Source organism: Scyliorhinus torazame, chromosome 12, assembly GCF_047496885.1.
Source record: "Scyliorhinus torazame isolate Kashiwa2021f chromosome 12, sScyTor2.1, whole genome shotgun sequence".
NCBI lineage: Eukaryota > Metazoa > Chordata > Chondrichthyes > Carcharhiniformes > Scyliorhinidae > Scyliorhinus > Scyliorhinus torazame.
The window spans coordinates 42205297-42229040 of NC_092718.1; the positions used below are offsets into that span (position 1 = coordinate 42205297).

At 43.6% G+C, this 23744-nt stretch overlaps 1 protein-coding gene across 8 annotated transcripts in view; it reads left to right on the forward strand.

Moving 5' to 3' along the window:
* Window positions 1-2178: 2178 nt before the first annotated feature.
* The window catches only part of ccpg1 (cell cycle progression 1), a 96433-nt gene continuing 74867 nt past the window's right edge, over window positions 2179-23744 (forward strand). For 6 of the 8 annotated variants that reach the window (XM_072470759.1, XM_072470765.1, XM_072470762.1 and 3 more), the window contains exons 1-3: window positions 2179-2340; window positions 20320-20395; window positions 21531-21599. In XM_072470759.1, the coding sequence (XP_072326860.1) occupies window positions 20336-20395; window positions 21531-21599 (129 nt within the window). In that variant the 5' untranslated portion in view covers window positions 2179-2340; window positions 20320-20335. The remainder of the gene's footprint in view (window positions 2341-20319; window positions 20396-21530; window positions 21600-23744) is intronic. The other 2 variants (XM_072470763.1, XM_072470764.1) reach the window with 1 other exon arrangement.

Below are 23744 nucleotides of genomic sequence, written 5' to 3' on the forward strand. Positions count from 1 at the left end.
AATATTGGTATTTCAGAGAATAGATGACCTCAGATTGGAAAGCAAGACCTAAACAAATGGCTGGCACAGAACAGGGAGTCGGAGCTCATAAACAGATGAAGTCAAATCTGGAGCTATTTTGTCTAAATTACAAGCATAGTGCTATGGAACAGAATAGAAATGGAAGGGGACTGGGGGCTGTGATGTGGGGTCTGAGGTTGCGGAATCAGAAAGCACGGCAGAGCAGAGTAGAGCCGGGAGGTTGTTTAAATTCTAATACACCCAACATAGAAAGATGAGTGAGATAGAACTGACAGATTTTCTGCCTAAATGACTCAGAAGGGGGAGTGGGGCCTGAACAATGAGAAGTGGTCAAGAACGATTTGGAAAGGAGAATCTTAGGTGATTGCCACAGAGTAGGGTTATTGCTGGAAGGGGAGATGTTTTTGTTGAAGCTTTTCATCTTGCACTCATCAGGACATTTTACAAGAATACAAATCCAGAGAAGGCAACAAGTTTTATATTGTATGAGAAGGGAGTGCTGCTTGGTTGGCAAGTGGACTATTGAACGATTAAGAAGAGTAAGGATACCTAAATGGTTAGGGGAGAGAAGCAGTTTCGAGCTGGGGCTCTTTTCAAATTCAAATGTGACAGCACAGTTCCTCCGAGTTAGCCCTTTGGCCAGTGGAGGTAGAGTGCCAAGTGAATACAGATGGAATGTGCAACAGCATTTTCTAGTATAGGGGGTCTGGAAGACTTTATATTAAAGATATGCATGTGACTGCTAGTTCTTGACATTTTAGATGTTGGGTTCCTCTGTATTCTTCTGACTGCTGCCCTGTGAAGCATGACTGAAAAAAAAATTGACAACACGAATAAATTACAATCTACTATATTAGCACAGTATTTCGTCCAGTTAACTATTACAAAACCATGGGCACTCTTGAACCCACACCACATTTGCTCTTTCAACATCAAATCAAAATGGAAGTAAATCATGCACTCTGTTCTTGTCCGAAACAGTATTCAGGGAGCGGTTACGGTACATCCCACCATGTTGGATCATTGCAGAAAAGGACTGCGATAATGGTTTGTAGACAGATGGTGCAGTTTCACAAGTCTGTTCCTTGGACCCATATTCTGCAGAGGTGGTTCTGTAGAGTGGATTTTGAGGTTTAACAAATGGAACTGGGGCATATGACGATGTTGGGACTTTCACCATGCAGGAAAAAATAGGGTTTCCAGGATTCATACAGGAAGGCCACAGTTTCTTCTTGGTCTCTACCTTTGCAGCAACGGCAGGGATGGGATCATCTTCACTCCTTTCCCTTTTATGCTCACCCTTTGGAGCAAAAGATTGATTGTAATCATCACTCACCAAGTATTTACACTCATCCTTTTGGGCGATGGATAATTTGAGATCATTGCACACATTGTCTTCATATTGCTTCACGGTAAAGGAGGGATTAAAATAATCGCGCACTTCATCTACCTGAACCCCCTGAGCATGGGCTAAATCAAGCTTATCGCACACAATATCTTTAGATTCAACCTTAGAGGCAAAGGATGGTTTGAGATCATCACAGATCGAGTCCTCAACCTTCTCAGCGAGTGAAGCAAATTCATCATCACACGTCATGGAGTCAACCTTTGAAGCAAAAGGCAGTTTGAGATTATCGCAAACCGATTCTTTAAAGTGAACCTTTCGAGCGAGCGATGATAAAGTGATATCATTTTGGGGTTCAACCTTTGGAGCAAAGGATGGAGCCTGATCATCACACGTTGGGTCTTTAAATTGAATCTTTCGAGCAGTCGCTGGAATGGGATAACGGCTCATGGTCCCTTTAAATAGGTCGGCCGGCTCTTTCCAGGCGGAACTTCATCTTTCTGGGATATTCACCGATTTCTCCAGCTCCCTTCGACCAACCATCAATGCCAATGCAACAATGCGCACAGACCTGGTTGTATCCAATGCGGTCAGTTGTGTTCCCGCCCCCCCGCATTGCTCTCTCGTTGCCATGGATCCATTGTTCGGATCGAGCTGTTTGTTGTGGCTGCGGTGCCTTGGTAACGGCGTCTGATTGGCCGGTTGGGATGACGCGTGCCGTTTGCGAGGGGGCCTCCGGGAGTTGTAGTCCGCGTGACGCGGCGGTTGGCAGGGCGGGACTGCAGGTCCCACAATGCCGCGCGTCCCGTGCGCACGCCTGAAGGGCTGGGTGAAGGCGAGAGGGGGCGGGGCTGGGACTGCGCTTCGCTCGGCAGCATCACTGCTCGTCAGTCAAAACATCACAAGGGGCCGCGGCTGGAGGCTGTTGTTTTTTGACCAACAGTGTTAGTTATCGCCGGGTGAAGGGGCGGCAGGTAAAGCTGGGCTCGGGGTGCGAATGCGGGGGTTGGCAATCGGCTGTTGCTGGGGAGGGAGAGTGCTGAGGGACGGGGCCGGCTGGGCCCGAGCGGTCTGATCTGAAGGGCCGCCTGACAGCGGCCGGGGCGGAGGGAGGGCCTCGACTTCTGTATCGGGGATGGAGCCGGCGATTAAATTGCTCCAAGTGACCTACTTCCCTGTGACGGTGTCCCCCCCCCCCCCCCCCCCCGCCGCCCCCAATGCTCTTGAGAGCGATGCTAAAGTCTGGCACGTTCATTTATTTTTTTGTACAGGTGGAGGCGTCGAAACACCCGCACCGGTTGTTTATTTTGGTCTAACAACGCGCTCACTTCCTTTTGGCTTCATATCGAGCAGCTCGGGTTTGATACGCAGATTACAACTGATCGCAAGATCTGATTGTACTGATGTAACTTCCACTTTCACCCCCACCACTCCGTTATCTGTTGAAATAATGCACACTCCACCCCACAAGGTAGATATATCGAGGGATGATGAAATCAACCTTGAGCTCCTTCCTCAAAACTACCCTTTGATCGCAGTCAGCTGGGACGAGGACCAGTTGCCATTATCGACATTTTTTTTTGCGTGTTGCCGTCCAGGGGTTCTGTACAACAAATATGATCAACATTTGAGCAGCACCTTCCATCCACAATTTCTGTGGAAAGAGATGTGAATATTCCTGAGACCTGCAATTTTCAGCAATCCCCCAATTAATCATTTCTTAATCAATAATTATTACAGGAGTGTGGAAGAAAACACTGGCTACAGGGAAGCTTTACACAATAATATAACTGCCATGAGAAATCGAGGTCCTAATTTCAGAATGGATGTCAAACTGATGTAAAAATTCAACTCGTTTGTCTCCAACATTGTTATGGATTTTTAATATGCAGCTAATTTATAGAGCAAATAACATTCCTAATAATCCTAAACATTCTCTCCTGTTATTAACCTACCATGGATTCAGAAAGAAATAGTAAGCATTTAAAGGGCACACTGTGACTATCTTGGTGAACAGGGTTCTCTTTATTTCTGACTCCTTTTTATGCTTGAGGGTATGAAACCTCTTTTCTTGGGTCTTATGGGTCCCCCTCCTGTTCCCTCCCCCACTTGATTCCTGGTTTCTGCCTGGCACTTTTCCTCAGGATAACTGAAACTAACAGCTCAACAAAGTGGAAGATTATCATAGCATTGTTGCATCACAGGAGTAGGTTATTTGGGCTCGCGAGAAGGCACTCTGTGGTATGGGTGGGGTGACAATGCATTATCTCAGTAATTATTTTGCTTTTATTCAAATATAAGATTTGGAGAGGGCCATTTGTTTCATTTCCATTGAATTCAATCTTGGCTTCCAGTCTTATTGCTTCATCTAAACAACTGTACTCGTTTTTCTTTTAGATTATTGACTATGGTGGCTTTTCTGGGAACTTATTTTGCTGGTTTATTTTTCTTTATATAAAATTAGGTTGCTTGACTGCCCTTTTTGCTCCACACTTCTGCATTGTTAACTTGTGTCTCCTTGGCAACAGTGAATAATTTGCCTTGATCATCTTGGATAATATCTTTCATGATTTATTATTGTGAATTTAACCTTTAGATTTCTGTCTGGTTTATGATTAATGGCTATTATAAAATTTATTGGAGTAATAATACTACTGAAACTAAGGCAGAGTATTTGCATATTTAAATTGATCCTGAATTTCAACTTCCCCAATATTAACTGGGATAGTCAAAGTATGACGGGCAGAATTCTTAAAATGCATTCAGGAGAGCTTTTTATGGCAGTACATCATAAGTCCTACAAGAGAGGGGGAGTGCTTGGCCTAGTTTTAGGGAATTAAGCCAGGCAACTGGTAGAAGTTTCAGTGGGAGAGCATTTTGGTTACAGTGACAATAACTCATTGGATTTAAGGTAGTTATGGAAATGGACAAAGATAGACCGGAAATAAAGGTTCTGAATTGGGGGAAGGCCAATTTTAATAGGATGAGACAGGATCTGGTCAAAGTTGACTGGAAGCAGCTACTTGTAGGAAAGTCTATGTTAGAGCAGTGGGATTCAGTCAAAAAGGAAATCGAGAGTACAGGGCCAGCATGTCCCTGAAAAGGTGAAGGGTGGGAGAAACAAGTCCAGATAACCCCGGGTGTCAAGGGATATCCAGGGGAAAAAAGGGGAGGCTTATGGCAGATACCGAGGATACGATAGTGACATTTAAGGGGCATCTTGACAAATACATGAATAGGATGGGAATAGAGGGATACGGACCCAGGCAGTGTTGAAGATTGTAGTTTAGTTGGGCAGCATGGTCGGCACGGGCTTGGAGGGCCGAAGGGCTTGTTCCTGTGCTGTACTTTTTTCTTTGTTCTTTGACTCAAAACAGCAGAAGACCTAGAGGAGAATGGAAAGTGGCAGGGGGTTACTTAAAAAGAAAATTAGGAGGATGAAGATGGGACAAGAAAAAACACTGATGGGTAAAATAAAGGAAACTCCGAAGGTGGTTCAAAAGTACATTAAGAGTAAGAGGATGACCAGGAAAGAGTAGAGGCCATTAAGGACCAATGTTGCTCTGTGTGTGGAGCCAGAAGACATGGGTGAGGTTTTTTCATCTGTGTTCACTGTGGAGAAGGATGATGTAGGTATAGATATCAGGGAGGGGGGAAACTATGATGTACTTGAACAAATTAATATTGAGAGGGAGGAGGTATTAACGGTTTTAGTGAACTTCCCCGGACCCCGATTTGATGTATCCTGGGGTTACTGTGGGAGACAAGGGCGGAGATTGCAAAGGCTCTAACAATTTTCAAATCTTGTCTGGCCACAAGAGAGATGCCAGAGGACTGGAGGACAGCTAATGTGGTAGCAGTATTCAAGAAAGGTGGTAGGGATGAACCAGGAAAGTACAGGTCAGTGAGTCTAACTTCAGTGAAGTGGAAATAATTCTGAGGGACAGAATTAATTTCCAATTGGGGAGGCAAGGTTTAATCAAGGATAGTCAGCATAGCTTTGTCAAAAGGAGGGCAAATTTGATTGAATTTTTCAAGGATATGACGAGGTGTGTAGATGAGAGTAGTGTAGTTAATGTAATCTACATGAACTTCAGTAAGGCTTTTGTCAAAGCCATGGGCGCCTGATTGGTCAAGAAGGTAACTGAGGGCATGGGTTTGGTCCCGAGTCACTTGATGTGGAGTTTGCACATTCTCCCATGTCTGCGTGAATCTTCTCTCTTAACCCCCATCCCCACCCAAAGATGTGCAGGATAGATGAATTGGCCACACTAAATGCCCCTTAATTGGGGGGGAAAAAAATAATTGGGTATTTTAAATTAAAGAGTCCATGGGATCCAGGGAAATTTTGCAAATTGGATCCAAAATTTGCATGGTGACAGGAGGCGTTGGTCGAAGGTTGTTTTTGTGACTGGAAGCCTGTGTCCAGTGGTGTACCACAGGGCTTGGTCCCTTCCTGTTTGTAGTGAACATTAATTATCTGGATATGAATGTAGGAGGTATGATCAGTAAGTTCACAGATTACACAAAAATTGGTGATGTGGTAGATAGTGAGGACGAAAACCTTAGATTACAGGACAATATAGATGCACTGGTTAGATGGGTAGAACAGTGGCAAATGAAATTTAACCCTGAAAAGTGTGAGGTAATGCATTTTGAGAGGACTAACAAAACAAGGGAATATACAATGAATGGTAGAACCCTAGGAATTACAGAGGATCAGAGGGACCTTGGTGTGCATGTCCATAGATCCTGGAAGACAGTGGGAAAGGTAGATAAGGAGGTTAAGAAGGCTTGGTCGGTATGGTGGCGCACTGGTTAGCACTGCCCCGGCTCACTGCGTGGAGTTTGCACATTCTATGCGTGTCTGCGTGGGTTTCACCCCCATAACCCAAAGATGTGCAGGTTAGGTGGATTGGCCACATTAAATTGCCTCTTAATTGGATAAAAAAATAATTAGGTACTCAAAATGTATTTTTTTTAAAAAAGGTGGTTAAGAAGGCATATGGGATACTTGCCTTTATTCGCGAGGTATAGAATATATTTTTTTAAATATAAATTTAGAGTACCCAATTATTACTTTTTCCAATTAAGGGGCAATTTAGCGTGGCCAATCCGCCTAACCTGCACATCTTTTGGTTGTGGGGGTGAAACCCACGCAGACATGGGGAGAATGTACAAAATCCACACGGATAGTGACCCAGGGCCGGGATTCGAACCCGGGTCCTCAGTGCCACAGTTCCAGTGCTATCCACTGCACCACATAAGAACTGGGAGCAGGAGTAGGCCATCTGGCCCCTCGAGCCTGCTCCACCATTCAATGAGATCATGGCTGATCTTTTGTGGACTCAGCTCCACTTTCCGGCCCGAACACCATAACCCTTGATCCCTTTATTCTTCAAAAAACTTTCTATCTTTATCTTAAAAACATTTAATGAAGGAGCCTCTACTGCTTCACTGGAATTCCATAGATTCACAACCCTTTGGGTGAAGAAGTTCCTCCTAAACTCAGTCCTAAATCTACTTCCCCTTATTTTGAGGCTATGCCCCCTAGTTCTGCTTTCACCCGCCAGTGGAAACAACCTGCCCGCATCTATCCTATCTATTCCCTTCATAATTTTATATGTTTCTATAAGATCCCCCCCCATATCCTTCTAAATTCCAACGGGTACAGTCCCAGTCTACTCAACCTCTCCTCGTAATCCAACCCCTTCAGCTCTGGGATTAACCTAGTGAATCTCCTCTGCACACCCTCCAGTGCCAGTACGTCCTTTCTCAAGTAGGGAGCCCAAAACTGAACACAATACTCCAGGTGTGGCCTCACTAACACATTATACAATTGCAGCATAACCTCCGAAGCCTTAAACTCCATCCCTCTAGCAATGAAGGACAACATTCCATTTGCCTTCTTAATCACCTGTAAACCAACTTTTTGCGACTCATGCACTAGCACACCCAGGTTTCTCTGTACAGCAGCATGTTTTAATATTTTATCATTTAAATAATAATCCCTTTTGCTGTTATTCCTACCAAAATGGATAACCTCACATTTGTCAACATTGTATTCCATCTGCCAGACGCTAGCCCATTCACTTAGCCTATCCAAATCCCTCTGCAGACTTCCAGTATCCTCTGCACTTTTTGCTTTACCACTCATCTTAGTGTCATCTGCAAACTTGGACACATTGCCCTCGGTCCCCAACTCCAAATCATCTGTGTAAATTGTGAACAATTGTGGGCCCAACACTGATCCCTGAGGGACACCACTAGCTACTGATTGCCACCCTTCAAGGTATAGAATATAAGAGCAGGGAGAGTATGATGGAGCTGTATAAAATGCTGGTTAGGCCCCAGCTGGAGTACTTGTATGCAGTTCTGTTCGCCACATTATAGGAAGGAAGTGATTCCACTAGAGGAAGTGCAGAGGAGATTCACCAGGATGTTGCCAGGCTGGAGTGTTTCAGTTATCAAGAGAGACTGGATAGGCTGGGGTTGTTTTCCTTGGAGCAGAGAAAGCTGAGGGGGACCTGATTGAGGTGTATAAAATTATGAGGGACATAGGGGTGGATAGGACCCCTTAGTGGAGGGGTCAATAATCAGGGGGCCTAGAGTTTTAAGGTAAGGGGCAGGAGGCTTAGAGGGGGTGTGAGGAAAAACCGTTTCACCCCGCGCTGGTTGGAACTCTGCCTGAAAGGGTGGTAGAGGTGGGAATCATCACAACATTTAAGTGTTTCGATGAGCACTTAATGCCATATCCCGTAGCCTTGTATGATGGGATTAGAGTGGGTAGGTGCTTGTTGGCCAGTGCAGACATGTTGGGTTGAAGGGCCTCTTTCTGTGCTGTAAAACTGAGTCGAAACTACAAAGCTTTGAAGCAGACTTTAAATAAAACAGTGACTTTTCATTTCATCTCATTTTGTTCCTCTTCTGCCTTTCATTTTGTTCTTTCTGCTCTATATTTTTATTTGTATTTTGCTGAGGGTTTGATTTTTATTCTTGCCATTTATTTATTTAAAGTGCTTAGTTTACCGTTATTCTTCCTGCTTGCATTGTAGATTTTGGTGGTGGGAGGAATGTGTTTTTGTTTAAAAAGCAGGGCTATACATTGGCTGGAAACAAGCATTAAAGGCAGGATTCCACCCATGGAAAATCAAAATTTGTTGACGCAGTGACATCGTGGATGTAATATGAAACCAGAATTCATAATATAGTAACTGTAAAAAAAAAAAAAAAAAACCCACTTCTGCCTGCAATATTATCTTTTCTGCACATTATTTCCATTCCCTACCCATCGCATGTTTTAAGTTTTAATTTCACTTTTTACTTATAATTATAACCCTATCTTTTTCACTTTTTTTTTTCTTCTTTCTGTTGTCTATGATCCATTCTGTAGTTGGGAGCAACTTTCAAAATGCACTGGGCCCTCAGTCGAAAGTCCAGATTGTCAATGTGTGGCATGCACAAAATTCTGAAGCTGCTGTGTTGTTTGAGTACATAACGTCAATCACTGGAGCTCAACATTGGCAGGCTGTGTGATCTCATCAAGATCATAGAGAGCTCTTGAGAGCAAATGGTAGCATATTTTTGAGTCTAACTAAATTGGTGTTTTAAACAAAATGGTATTTGTTATTATCTATTTATTTTGCTACAAAGAATTTTTGACAGGACACATTTAACATAGTAGTGTAATAACTTATTTTACAGAACTATACACATAATTTTCCCCGTCCTTCTGTTTGCAATATGAAACTTGACTTTTAAACCAAGATTTTAATATTTCTAAATTTACGTTCACCTCAATTTACAAACATATCAGGCAGTTCTTTTGGCGAATTTTGAAAGTATTGATTCAAATACTATTTTCTAAGACAAAAATTTGAAATAGCTCACTAAATAGCTGAAGTAACTTTTGCCAGTAACATGCATTGTATTTTTTATGTAACCAAGAAAACAAATTGAAACTGAGAATGTGTGTACATAGTTATGCAAAAATAAGTATATTATATTCAAATTGCAACTAATGGAGTGCTGCAGGGATCGGTGCTGGGGCTGTAATAATTTCCAAATACATGAGTGACTTGGATGAGGGAAGTGAGCGCACTGTTGCCAAGTTTGCAGATGAAAAATAGGTACAGTAAGAAGTCTTACAATTCCAGGTTAAAGTCCAACAGGTTTATTTGGAATCACTAGCTTTCGGAGCGTAGCTCCTTCATAAAGTGACTCACCTTGTGGGAGTGTCTAGAACCAGAGGACATAATCTCCGGGTAAAGGACAACCCGTTTAAGACCAAGATGAGGAATTTCTTCTTGAGGGTAGGAAATCTGTGGAATTCTGTAATGCAGAGGGCTTAGAGCCTGGGCCGTTCAGTATTTTCAAGGCTGCGATAGACAGATTCTTAAGCCGTAAGGGAATCTAGGGTTATGGAGATAAGGTGGGAAAGTTGAGTTGAGGATTATCACATCAGACCAGTCATGGTCTAGGGCGGCATGTGGCGCAGTGGATAGCACTGGAACTGCGGCGCTGAGGACCCGGGTTCGAATCCCGGCCCTGGGTCACTGTCCGTGTGGAGTTTGCACATTCTCCACACGTCTGCGTGGGTTTCACCCCCACGACCCAAAGATGTGCAGGTTAGGTGGATTGGCCACGCTAATTTGCCTCTTAATTGAAAAAAAAAATTGGATACTCCTAATTTATATTAAAAAAAAAAGACCAGTCATGGTCTCATTGAATGGCAGAACAGATTTGATGGGCCGAATGGCTTACATCTGCTCCCACATCTTCTGGTCTTATTTACCTAAATTACATGGACATATTTAATCAGTTGCAGAATGTGCCTTTTTGGTGTACATAAAATTTTTCGAAGAGTGATATTGAATGTGTACTGTTCGCTTGCTGAGATTCAAAATAGAAGATCTTGGTTGATAGATAGGTACAGTAAGAAGTCTTACAACACCAGGTTAAAGTCCAACAGGCTTGTTTTGAATCACTAGCTTTCGGAACACTGCTCCTTCCTCAGGTGAATGAAGAGGTAAGTTCCAGAAACATATATATAGACAAAGTCAAAGATGCAAGACGATACTTTGAATGCGAGCCTTTGCAGGTAATTAAGTCTTTACAGTCCAGAGAGGGGGTAATTACAGGTTAAAGAGGTGTGAATTGTCGCAAGCCAGGACAGTTGGTCGGATTTCGCAAGTCCAGGCCAGATGGTGTGGGGTGAATGTAATGCGACATGAATCCAAGGTCCCGGTTGAGGCTGTACTCGTGTGTGCGGAACTTGGCTATAAGTTTCTACTCAGTGATTTCTGTGTTGTCGTGTGTCCTGAAGGCTTGCGAAATCCTACCAACTGTCCTCGCTTGAGACAATTCACACCTCTTTAACACCTCAAAGGCTCGCATTCAAAGTATCGTTTTGCATCTTTGACTATATATGTTTCTGGAACCTACCTCTTCATTTTCGTGAGGAAGGGGCACTGCTCCAAAAGCTAGTGATTTGAAGCAAACCTGTTGGACTTTAACCTGGTGTTGTAAGACTTCTTACTGTGTTCACCACAGTCCAACGCCGGCATCTCCACATGATGGATTGGTAGGTGAGAAAGTTAAATGGTTTTTTGAATGTTTGAGGAAAGTCGTCAGTTTAAGTATGTGACTGAGAAACTTACACATGGAATAATGTAGCACCTGGTTATACAGATATGTTGCAATTTTTCTTTGTATTACCTATTTGCCATCCAAGTTGAAGATTAGTGAAAGCCATCCAATTTGGTAAAACTATTAATATGTGTCACTACCCTGATTGCATCATCCTAATCGGCAATTACAACACTGAAGGAGGCTGTTTCAACCCATTGGGTTGGTGATACATCCTTAATTGGACATGTCTCCAGTAATCCTATTATTCATAACTATTATATGACAACTGGATTGATGGAAGTTTAGGACTTGAGGGTTAGGTCATATCTGTCAGCTTTTGGGCTGCAACTTGGTTTGGGTCTTTCATGTGCTCACAATGAAATGTCCATGTTTACTCTGATTGGCCTGAATCACACCTTTTGCTCGGAGGACAAAATCCCTATTTGGAATAAAGTTCATTTCATAGAACCATACACGTCAAAATGGATCCTATCCTTTGTCAAGACCGTTTAAATTTGAACTGACACTTCAGTGGGCTGTGGTGTGGACTTGTATCAACATTGAGCTCCAATAGGGCAGCACAATGGCATAGTGGTTAGCACTGCTGTCTCACAGTGCTGAGGACCCGGGTTTGAACCCGGCTCTGGGTCACTGCCCATGTGGAGTTTGCACACACATTTATAGGTTTAGGAGCAGAATTAGGCCATTCGGCCCATCGAGTCTGCTCCGCCATTCGGCCATGGCTGATATGTTACTCATCTGCTACCTACAATGTTACAGACCAAGAGCTGGATTGCAAAGTCAGCCAGAGCATCTCCTCCCTAGCACATGATCTAGGAGTGGGAGTAGGCAATTTACTCTCCCGAGCCTAACACCCTCAATGTGATCATGGCTGATCCCATCCTGGCTTCCACTCCACCGTCCTGCCCGTTCTCCATAACCCTTCAACCCATTACCAATTGAAACTCTGTCTAACTCCTCAAATTTACTCTCTGCACTCTGGATTAGCGAATTCCACAGATTCACAATTCTTTGGGAGAAGTCGTTTTTCCTCAAATCTGTTTTAAGCGTTTTACATTTGCTACCTCTTATTCTAAAATTATGACCTCTCATTTTAGAATGCCCCACAAGAGGACAAATCAGATCCATGTCTACTTTATCCATACCTTTTAGCATCTTGTATACCTCAATTAGATCTCCCCTCATTCTTCTACACCTAAGAGAATATAGTCCTAAACTGTTCAATCTCTCTTCATACAACAAACCCCTCATCTCTGGTATCAATCCAGTGAACCTCCTCTGAACTGCCTCAAATGCCACTGCATCTTTCCTCAAATAAGGTGACCAAAACTGCACAGTACTCCTGGTGCAGTCTTGCCCAATGCCTTGTATAGTTGCAACAACACTTCCTTACCTTTATACTCAATCCATTTTGCTATAAATGCCAACATTCCATTTGCTTTTCTTATTATCTGCTGCACCTGCATGCTCGCTTTCTGTGACTCGTGCACGAGGATACCCAGATCTCTCTGCATCAGGGCACCCCAAAGTCTCTCCTCATTTAGATAATAAGCTGCTTTTCCATTTTTCCGACTAAAATGCATGACCTCTTATTTATCCACGTTAAACTCCTGCCACATTTTGCCCCACTCGCCTAACCTATCTATATCCATTTGTAAGGTTCTTATTTCCTCATTGTAACTTACTGTCCCACCTATTTTTGTGTCCCCTGCAAATTTGGCTATTGGACCTTCAATCCATGTATCCAAGTTGTTAATATAGATTGTAAATAGCTGGGGCCCAAGGACCGAACCCTGTGGCACCCCACTAGTTACATCTTGCCATCCAGAAAAAGACCCATTTATATGTCTCCTGTCCGTCAGCCTGTCTTCTATCCAAGCTAATAAATTACCCCTAATCCCATGTGATCTCACCTTGTGGATTAACCTTCTGTGCGGTACCTTATCAAACGCCTTTCGGAAGTTCAGATATACTACATCTACAGGATCCTCATTATCCACTTTGCTTGTTACATCTTCCAAGAACTCGAGCAAATTAGTCAAACGTGATTTCCCCTTCATAAAACTCTGATGGATAGCGCTTTGGCTTTCCAAATGTCCTGATATTACGTCCTTGATAATTGATTCTAACAATTTTCCAACAACTGATGTTAAACTAACTGGTCTGTAATTTCCCACATTCTGCCACCCTCCCTTTTTGAATAAGGGTGTTAAGTTAGCATTTTCCCAATCTACTGGAACCTTTCCTGTGTCCATGGAATTTTGGAATATCATAACCAATGGATCCACTCTCTCCACTGCCACTTCCTTTAACACCCTAGGATGTAGGCCATCAGGCCTGGGAACTTGTCTGCCCTCAATCCCAAGGGTTTGTTGAGTACCGTTTCCCTATTGATGCTGATTGTTCCACCCTTTCTATTACCTCTGAATTGCCCGCTCTTATAGGAATGGTACTAGTATCCTCTGCCATGAAAATTGGGTCAAAATATTGATTTAGCATCTCTGCCATTTCTGTGTTCCCCACTATTAACTCACCAGTTTCACCTTCCAAGAGGCCAACATTCACCTTAGCGACTCTCTTCCTTTTTATGTACCTATAGAAGCTTTTGCTATCGATTTTGATATTCTGTGCTAGTTTTTTTTGTAATTTACCTTAGCTTTTTTAATAACTTTTTTAGTATCCCTTTGTTTATGTTTGAAGATTTCCCAATCTTCCAGTCTGCCGCTGGCCTTCGCAATATGATATACCTTTGCTTTTGTTTTCATAATGTCCTTGACCGCCTTGTTCAGCCATGGATGTTTTTTTTTACCCCTCTTCCCATCTTTCTTCCTCACTGTTTAGTTGTGAGGAATTGAGTACCTCCTTAAATAACTGCCACTGCTCATCAGCTGTCCTACCTTTTAGCCTTCCTGCCCAGGTTACACGGGCCAAATCTGTCCTCAAACCAAGTAATTTCCTTTGTTTAATACCAGAAGACTAGTGTGGGTCTCCACTTTCTCTTCTCGTCCCCGAACTGAATCTGGAATTCTACCAGACTGTGGTTACTACTCCCTAGTGGATCCTTAACTATGAGGTCATTAATTGATCCCTCCTCATTACAAAATACCAAATTTATTAGCCTGCTCCTTGGTTGGTTCCCCAACATATTGTTCCAGGAAACAATCTCTAATGCATTCAATGAACTCTGCCTCCAGGCTACCGTTGCCAACTTGATTCCTCCAGTCTACGTGCAAATTGAAATCGCCCATCATTATTGCCGTACCTTTCTTGCAAGCCTCCAGTATCTCCTGGTTTATACTGTGCCCCACTGTAGAACTACTGTTTGGGGACCTATAGATTACTCCTGCCAAGGACTTCTTCCCTTTGTTATTTCTTATTTTTACCCAGACTGATTCCACATCTTGATCTCCAGTGCTTGTGCCATTTCTCATTACAGCACTGATCCCTTTCCTCACCAGCAGGGCCAAGCCACATCCTTTTCTTTTCACCCTATCTTTCTGAAATACTGCGTACCCGTGGATATTCAATTCCCAGACTTGGTCTCCCTGTAACCATGTTTCAGTAATCCCCACCAAGTCATAACCTTTTGTTTCTATTTGCGCCGTTAGCTCATTACATTTGTTACAAATCCTTCTTGCATTTAGATACAAAGCTTTTAAATTTGTTTTAATGTTAGATTTCCCTATTCTTCTATAATTCCTTGACGCTTAAAGAGGGGACCTGTTCTGTCCCTCACTTTTATTTTCTGGTAACCATCCACTACATTGCTAAGCTGCACCCTTACGTCCTCCTTTAAATTGGGGTTCTAGTTTCCCCTACAACTGAACCCACCCCCCCTCCCTCCCCATTTACTTTAAAGCCCTATCTACAGCCCTAGTTACGCAATTCGCTGGGACTTTGGTCCCAGCAAGACTCAGTTGAAGACTATCCCTTCGGAACAGGTCCCCTCTCCCCCCAGCACTGGTGCCAACGTCCCATGAACTCAAACCCATTTCTCCCACACCAATCTTTGAGCCACGAATTTACCTCCTTAATCTTATTGACCCTGTGCCAATTAGTTTATGGCTCAGATAGCAATCCAGAAATTATTACCTTTTTGGTTCTGCTTTTTAATTTAGCTCCTAGCTGTTCATATCCGCATAGCAGAACCTCTGTCCCTGTTCGACCTATTGCGTTGGTACCAACGTGGACCACGACAACTGGATCTTTACCCTCCCACTCTACGTTCCTCTGCAGCCCAGTTGAGATATCCTGAACCCGAGCACCAGGTAGGCAACACAACCTTCGGGATTCTCGATCCTGGTCACAGAAAACAGTGTCAATGCCCCGAAATATACTATTCCCAATTACGACTACATTTCTACGTCTATATTTCTTTTCTGTCCCCCACTTTAACAGCTCCCTGTACCACGCTGCTGTGGTCAGTTTGCTCATCCTCCCTGCAGTCCCTGTTCCCGTCCACACAGGGAGCAAGAATCTCTAACATGTTGGACAAGTTCAGAGACTGAGGCTCCTGCAACCCTACCTCCTGGATCCCTCTACCTGCTGCACCCTCCTGTCCCTGACCACTGGCTGAATTCAAAGTATTTAATCTAATGGGTGTGACTGCCTCCTGGAACACTGTGTCCAGTTATCTCATCTCCCTCCCTGCTGTGTTGCAGCATCCGAAGTTCACAATCCAGCTCATCAAATCTGAGCTGGAGTTCTTCAAGCAACCAACACTTACTACAGTCGTGGTCACTGGGAAAACGCAATGGGGTCCACAGCTACCACATCATTCATGGACAAGACATTGCCTGACCCTCCATCTCTATTTTATTTAATTAGTTCATTTTAAATTTGGTTTAAAAAATACCTTTATTTAAACTTTTAAAAAATATATCTCCTTATTATCTCAGTCTCAATGTAATTTATTTTTTAAAAAAAAATTTTTTATTCTCCTTTTTTATATTTTCTCCCAAATTTACACCCACCAACAATAAACAATCAATAACGAATATGTCAATCCCCATATCAATAATAACGATCCCATTCTCCCACCAAACCCCAAACATTAGCCCGCATGTTCACATAAATAAATGCCAAAAAGGAGTCACCATTAACTAACACAGTCCCCCTCCTCCCAACCGCCGCCCCCCCCCCCAACTAATGTTCAATGTTATCCAGTTCTTGAAAGTGCATAATGAATAATGCCCATGAATTGTAGAATGTCTCCATCTGCTATTTGTGATTTTTATCAATGACTTGGATGATGGAGTTGAAGGTTGGGTTAGTAAATTTGCTGATGACACCAAGATTGGTGAAGTAGTGGATAATGTGGAGGGCTGTTGTAGGCTGCAAAGAGACATTGATAGGATGCAGAGCTGGGCTCAGATGGAGTTTAACCCTGATCAGCGTGAGGTGATTCATTTTGCTAGGACAAATTTGAATGCGGATTACAGGGTTAACGGCAGGGTTCTGAAGAATGTGGAGGAGTAGAGAGATCTCGGAGTTCATGTCCATAGATCTCTGAAAGTTGCCACCCAAGTGGATAGAGCCATGAAGAAAGCACGTGTTAGCATAGTGTGTTAGCATTTATTAACAGGGGATTGAGTTTAAGAGCCGTGAGGTTATGCTGCAACTGTACAAGACCTTGGTTAGACCACATTTGGAGTATTGTGTGCAGTTCTGGTCACCTCATTATAGGAAGGATGTGGAAGCATTGGAAAGGGTGCAAAGGAGATTTACCAGGATGCTGCCAGGATTGGAGGGTAGGTCTTATGAGGAAAGGTTGAGGGAGCTACGGCTTTTCTCATTGGAGTGAAGAGGATGAGAGGTTACTTAATTGAGGTGTATAAGATGATGGGAGGGATAGAGTGGACGTTCAGCGACATTTTCCTCGGGTGGATGTAGCTGTTACAAGGGGGCATAACTATAATGTTCATGGTGGAAGATATAGGAGGGATGTCAGAGGTAGGTTCTTTACTCCGAGAGTGGTTGGGGAGTGGAACGCACTCCCAGCTATGGTAGCGGAGTAGGACACTTTAGGAACTTTCAAGCGGTTATTGGATAAGCATATGGAGTGCACTAGAATGACTGGGAGTAGGTTGATTTGATCTTAGTTTCAGACTAGTTCGGCACAACATCGTGGGCCGAAGGGCCTGTACTGTTCTGTACAGTTCTATGTTCTATATCCTTCCCCTCAGTTCAAACATAACCTTCTCAAGAGTCAAGAATTCCAACAGTTCCCCCTGCCACGCCAGGGCACAGGGTGGAGAGGTTGCTCTCCAACCCATCAGGATCTGCCTTTGGGCGATCAACGAGGCGAAGGCTACAACATCTGCCTCCGCACCCGTTTCCAACCCTGGCTGGTCCGACACCCTGAATCTGGCCTCCCGAGGGCCCGGGTCCAGTTTCACGTGCACCACTTTAGAGATTACCCTAGAGACCTCCTTCCAGTAACCCTCCAGCTTTAGACAGGACCAAAACCTATGAACATGATTTACGGGGCCCTCCACAACGTTCACACATCATCTACCCCTTCAAAGAATCAGCTTATCCTCGCCCTCGTCAGGTGTGCTCTATATACCACCTTCAGCTGTATCAGCCCCAACCTCGCGCACGAGGCGGAGACGTTCACTCTCCAGAGCACCTCACACCAGAACCCCTCCTCCATATCCCTCCCAACTCTTCCTCCCACTTTGCTTTGACCCCTTCCAGTGGTGCCTTCTCCTCTTCCAAAATAGCTCCGTCAACCGGCGACACTATCCCCTTCTCCAGTCCCCCTGTCGTCAGCACCTCCTCCAGCAATGTGAAGGCCGGCTCCACTGGGAAGCTCTGTATCTCCTTTCTGGCAAAATCTCGAACCTGCATGTATCTAAACATTTCCCTCTGCTCCAGCCCATACTTCGCTTCCAGCTCCTTCAACCCTGCAAACCGACCCCCAAGAAACAAATGTTTTAGTGTCTTAATCCCCTTCTCCTCCCATTTCCGAAAATTTCCATCCCACTTCCCTCGCTCAAATCTGTGGTTCCCCCAAATCGGCATTTCCCTTGATCCTGCCCCCAAACCGAAGTGTTGGCGAAACTGCCTCCAAATTCTCAATTATTACTGCACTCCCTGAGTATTTCCCCAGGGCCATCGGAGTGGTGCTGTTGGTAGTGCCTTCAATCCCGACCCCCTGCACAAACTCCCCTCCATTCTGACCCACTGGGAATCAACCCCTCTACCCAGCTCCGCACCTTCTCCACATTCGCCGCCCAGTAATAATACATCAGGTTCGGAAGACCCAAACCCCCTGCCTGCCTTCCCCTCCCTCTGCAGCAGCACCTTTCTAACTCTGGCAACCTTATCTCCCCATATGAACAAGGTAATCATTCCTTCAATCACTCTGAAGAATGCCTTTGGCAGGAAAATTGACAGGCATTGGAAAATAAACAGAAATGGCGACAACACGTTCATTTTAACTGCTTGTACCCGACCCGCCAGTGACAGAGGGAGACCATCCCACTTTGCCAGATCAGCCCCCCCCCGGCAACCTGCACCCTCGGGTATCTAAAGTGAGTGCCTCAATGTAATTTCTAACCAGTAATTTAAATGGCTTTTCAAATTGAACACAGCTCCCTATTAGCCAATCAAATTACAGCCCTCCTGTGATGTCACTTTTAAGTTTTTTTTTCAGAGCGAACTCGCTGTCAGTTTGAGAGAATCAGGAGTAGCCACTGCCCCCCTGCAGATTACCACTTACAAAGCAAGAAGAAAGAAAACAAACGAAAGGGAAAAAGGCACCACCTCCCACGCTATACCGAATTAACAAGTTTCAATCCTCACTCTGGCTCTCACTCAGGCTGTCTCTTAACTTCACGTGCGCAAAGCTTACTGAGTGTGCGCTTTATGCCTCTCTCTTATATAGAGCCCAGCTAAACTGAGATGACTCACACTAGTTAAGCTTCAAACAAAAGAATGCAGTTTACACCTTTTGCCTCTGATCAGGCTTTAGGTGATTGACAGGCAACTGCCACTCAGCAATTTGGGTGGGAGCAGCTCTTTTTTGGCAGCTAATTAGGCCACTAAACGTTTAACTGAAAAACAGGAAAATAAAATTTACTGCTTACCTCTTTAATTACCACACTGCTCCAAATGACTAAGTTTCAATCCTCATTCTCTCACTCAGGCTGTCTCGAACTTCATGTGCGCAAAGCTTACTGGGCAGCATGGTGGCACAGTGGTTAGCACTGCTGCCTCACAGCTCCAGGGTCCCAGGTTCGATTCCCAGATGACTGTGTGGAGTTTGCGCTTTCTCCCCATGTCTGCGTGGGTTTCCTCCCACAGTCCAAAGATGTGCAGGTTAGGTGGATTGGCCATGCTAACTTGCCCTTAGTGTTCAAAAGGTTAGGTGGGGTTACGGGAATAAGGTGGAGGCCCGAGCTTAAGTAGGGTGCTCTTTTCAAGGGCTGGTGCAGACTCGATGGCCTCGTGGCCTCGTTCTGCACTGTAAATTCTTTGATTCCATGAGTAATAACTGGGGAGAGGTAAAACACTTGAAAGAAGGTGAGGTCCAAGTTCTTGCTTCCTGTTTAATTCCATAAAGAAATGACATGCCATTTTGTGATTACAGAACAGTATAGCATAATTTTGCCATCAGTGCCATTAAACATAATGGAAGGGTACTAAAGATTTTCAACTCCAATCAAATCCCGCGATAGTTATTGGAATACATGTTTTTTCCATTTCATGCAAATAAAGCTTAAAGCTATATTGCACTATAAATTTTATGACTGAAACCTGCACATGCCAAACAGTTTCTGTAAACTGGTTTAATTACCTGTATAACCTTTTAATAGTGACTTTATGCATTTCAATGTCACTTTCATTTGAATGAAAAATTTGTTAGGATTGAAACATTTTATGAATGTGGGGGGAGGTGTTAGTTACGGTGTCTGGGTGTCTAATTTATGCATCTGGGATATGACACTTCGCCAATGAAAGTAAAAGCAGGAAGAGGTTGCATTTAATTTTTTTAAAAATCAACCAATGTCTTGTAGCTTTAAATTCAGATTGATATTGTAGACTAAGGTGTTGTTGCAAGGATATATTTACCATCTATATACAAGTGAAAAGTCACCATAGTCCCAGAGAGCTATAGGCTGCTCTCCCCTTTGAGAGCGAGCCGAATGGTGGGCCATGTCTGGTTCAACTAATGTCTGAGTTCTAGGAGCTTTGATTGGAAGTGTTATTAACAATAGACTAAACCAAATGATTGTTGCATAGCAAAGTTAAACTCTGATTTTCAATTACTGATTTTAATATACTTTGTTTTGCAGTTACCTTGGCGTGAAGATGTCGGAGAGTTCCAGCGATAGTGAATCATCCTGTGGTTGGACCATAATTAACCATGAAGTATGCATATAATTTTTTTTCTGTCTCATAAACCACAAGGATAACATTGAATTGTACATCTTATCTGTGCACTTGAAGAACTGGGTTTTTTAAAATTATGATTTGCTCTACACACTGTCATGTCTCTGGACTGTTTTCTAAGTGTGTTTGAGATTTTGGCGCACAGAAGTAAATAGTGGAAATCTCTCTTTCCGTGCCCCCCCCCCCCCCCCAAATCTTTCAAGCTGTACACTAGTTTTCATAATGTATTACAATTTGATATTTGCATGGTTTTCTGTGAAACTAGTCATTTGATTAACATTCTTGCCATGCGGAGAGCGGCACGGTGGTGCAGTGGTTAGCACTGCTGCTTCACAGCGCTGAGGACCAGGATTCGATCCCGGCCCCGGGTCACTATCCGTCTGAAGTTTGCACATTCTCCCCTGAATGCGTGGGCCTCACCCCCACAACCCAAAAGATGTGCAGGCTAGGTGAATTGGCCATGCTAAATTGCCCCTTAATTGGAGAAGAAAAGAATTGGGTACTCAAAATTTTAAAACACATTATTAAACAAAAACATTCTTGCCATGATTTTACTTTGTACCAAGTGGATAACAAAAGATAATTTGTGCATTGTTTTTATATAGTATTTCAGATATATTGTGGAAAATCCCAGCTATGTTCTATTTACAGTAAAGCATTCCTGCATCTAGGCTGATGTAGTAGATGCAACATCTTTATAATTGTTCAGAATTAAAATTAAATCCCACAATGAAAAATTTATAAAGGCCTTCCGATTAAAATATATAAAGTTGTTAAAGTACATGGGGAAGCTAGGGTCATTTTTTTGAGAACGAATAAAGAATTTTTGATTAGTAAAATTGGACAATAGCTGTTGCAAAAGTTGTTTAAAATAACACTGCAAAGCTGTTTTTTAAATGTCAACAGTCAAGTTCTGGAAGTTTACTAAATTTGCACACTTTTTTACAAAATAGAAAAAAGACTATCGAATGCAGAAGTAGTGCTTATTGTAGCTGTCTGATATGCCAGAACCACCAGAGGGTGGCTATTAAATTGTTGCTCTGTTTATCTGGTTATAAATATGGCGGTCAATATGGTCGCCTTTCTTAATCCTAATTATGTTTCTACTTTTCAGAGTCGCCAGGTATCTCTCGATACCGCCACAAGGTTCAACCCGAATACCGATCAAAGAGCCAATACACCAGTTAGTTAGTTCAAAGTCAATACTATTTATTTACACACACAGTAAGATCTACTCATGCACAACAGTACTACAAACTAAACTATCTCTAACGCTAACGCCTATACTTAACTTTGGGTGCCCATTTAGTCAGAGGAACACTCTGAGGCTGTTGGGTTCGAAGAGAAACAGGAGAACAGCTAAGGTCATCCGTCTGGTAGCGAGCGTTGACCTTGAACTTACTTGCTTCTGGTGATGCTGGTGGATGGGTCTCTCCGCCTGAGAGCCAAGCCCAAGAGAGTGAATCTCTCGTGGGGGTTCCTTCTTATACTTGGAGGGCCTTTGTGCGCTTTTAGGCGGGCCTTAAACTTGGTCCGAATTAATTTGGCAGCTTCTCGATCATTGTTATCGATCTTGACCAGTAAAAGGGGTGGGTGCCCTAATGGCTAGGCGTGTCTTAGGTGGCCATTGGCCTTGGTTTGTTTGTGTCTTTCTGGCGCCGGGATGTCTGTAACAGTATCAACTACCTGAGTGTTAGTCCTTTGTTCCTCGGAGATGGGCCATCAATATGCTAATCGACCCAGAGTTTCGATTCCGTCTGGTAACTGCTTCCCAAATATACATTCAGGCACTGTGCCTGCTTGTTGTCCAGCATTGTCCACATTTCCCTACATTCTTTGTGAGCGTCCATTTTGTATTTTGGAAGTGGCCATCCCAGATGGCTACACATCCCTCCTTGTGATCCTCAACGTGAAGCGTGAAGGATCATATTACTGCATCTTCTTTGTTCTCTGCCTAAGTCGAGCACCCGCAATCAAGGACAGGCTCTACTCTACTCTGTCCTATGGATTGGAACTTTACCTAAATTGTTTTATATACACACATTATTATAAAATTCTACGGGGCGCTATGACATTCAGGCATGCATTACAATTAAACACTGGAACCTCTAACTATTCTTATCTAAACTATCCTTCGTCAATTACAAGAATTTCCAACAGTATAAACTATACAGTAGCAGCAATACATGTCTCTGTAGCTTGGCAGTCAAGCACAGAGTTTTACATCTTTTTATTAAAACAAACAAACAAAAACAAGTTGATGCACTTTAATTCACTTAAAGAGAGTGGGGGGTTTGCTGAAGTCCGAAAATAGGGGGTCTGAATGTATATACCGGAGTGCGGGAGGCTTTCCGTTGCCATTTCCTAAGTCTCAGTGTCTAGATGACACTACAGAGTATTGCCATGGCTAACAGTGCTTCTACAATGTAGGACAGAGAATACCAGGTGATGAACTTGTCACACCAGGTTGGTGTATCAGTTGCTGTCTCTGGGTGTAGTGTATGACAGGGATGGGAAACATTCACGGCCTGCGAGGTAGGGGTCAGGGGGGTCACGTCCGCGTGCAACTGTAGGGATCCCGCGAAGATCCAAATGTAGACCCCGATGTCTGTCTTCATGTTCTCTTCCTCCTTCCGTGGTCTTCCTGTGGCTTCTGTGGTTCTGGATTTCTGTGGACACGAGCATAATATCTGTTATTATCTTGCTTAAGATCTCATGTCTGTCTGTCTGTCCTTTATTATCAATTACCCATTATAATTGGTCACCATCTGTGACTCCCTCATGTTTTTTTTAAAAACCAAATATTTTGGGGGCAAGGCATCCGAGAAGAAAATACTGTCACAGCGCGAGCAGTCTCGCAGCCTGTGCGATCGATGCGGTGAGTGTACCATCCCAGTGTTTGAGGATGTAAATAGCATATGGAGAGCAACCTAAGGGTCGCTGGAAAACAAATAAAAGAGTTTTGAACCAAACGTTCCGAATGGGGTGCGTATGGGCCACAACGGGTAAGAATGGGTGGAATCCTGGGGTAGGACGGTGACCAGTGCCATAGGTGCACTACCCGAGCGTAGCTGACCCGATGGGGGTCCTCGGGCAGGGCGGGGAGCAGTACCGTTTCTCATCTGCCGGACAAGAACGGAAAGAATTTGTGTTCATCGTGGATACTGCCTCTTATGATTACCTTCGAATCAGAAGAGTAGTTATGATTGGTTGTCTGACAAACTAGTTCTTTTAACTGCCAGTGGGTGTTAAAAGAGTGGTGGCGTGGGGCCATGAAAACTTTAAGTGAACAAACAACATTCAACATGTACAGTACCAATCATTTAAA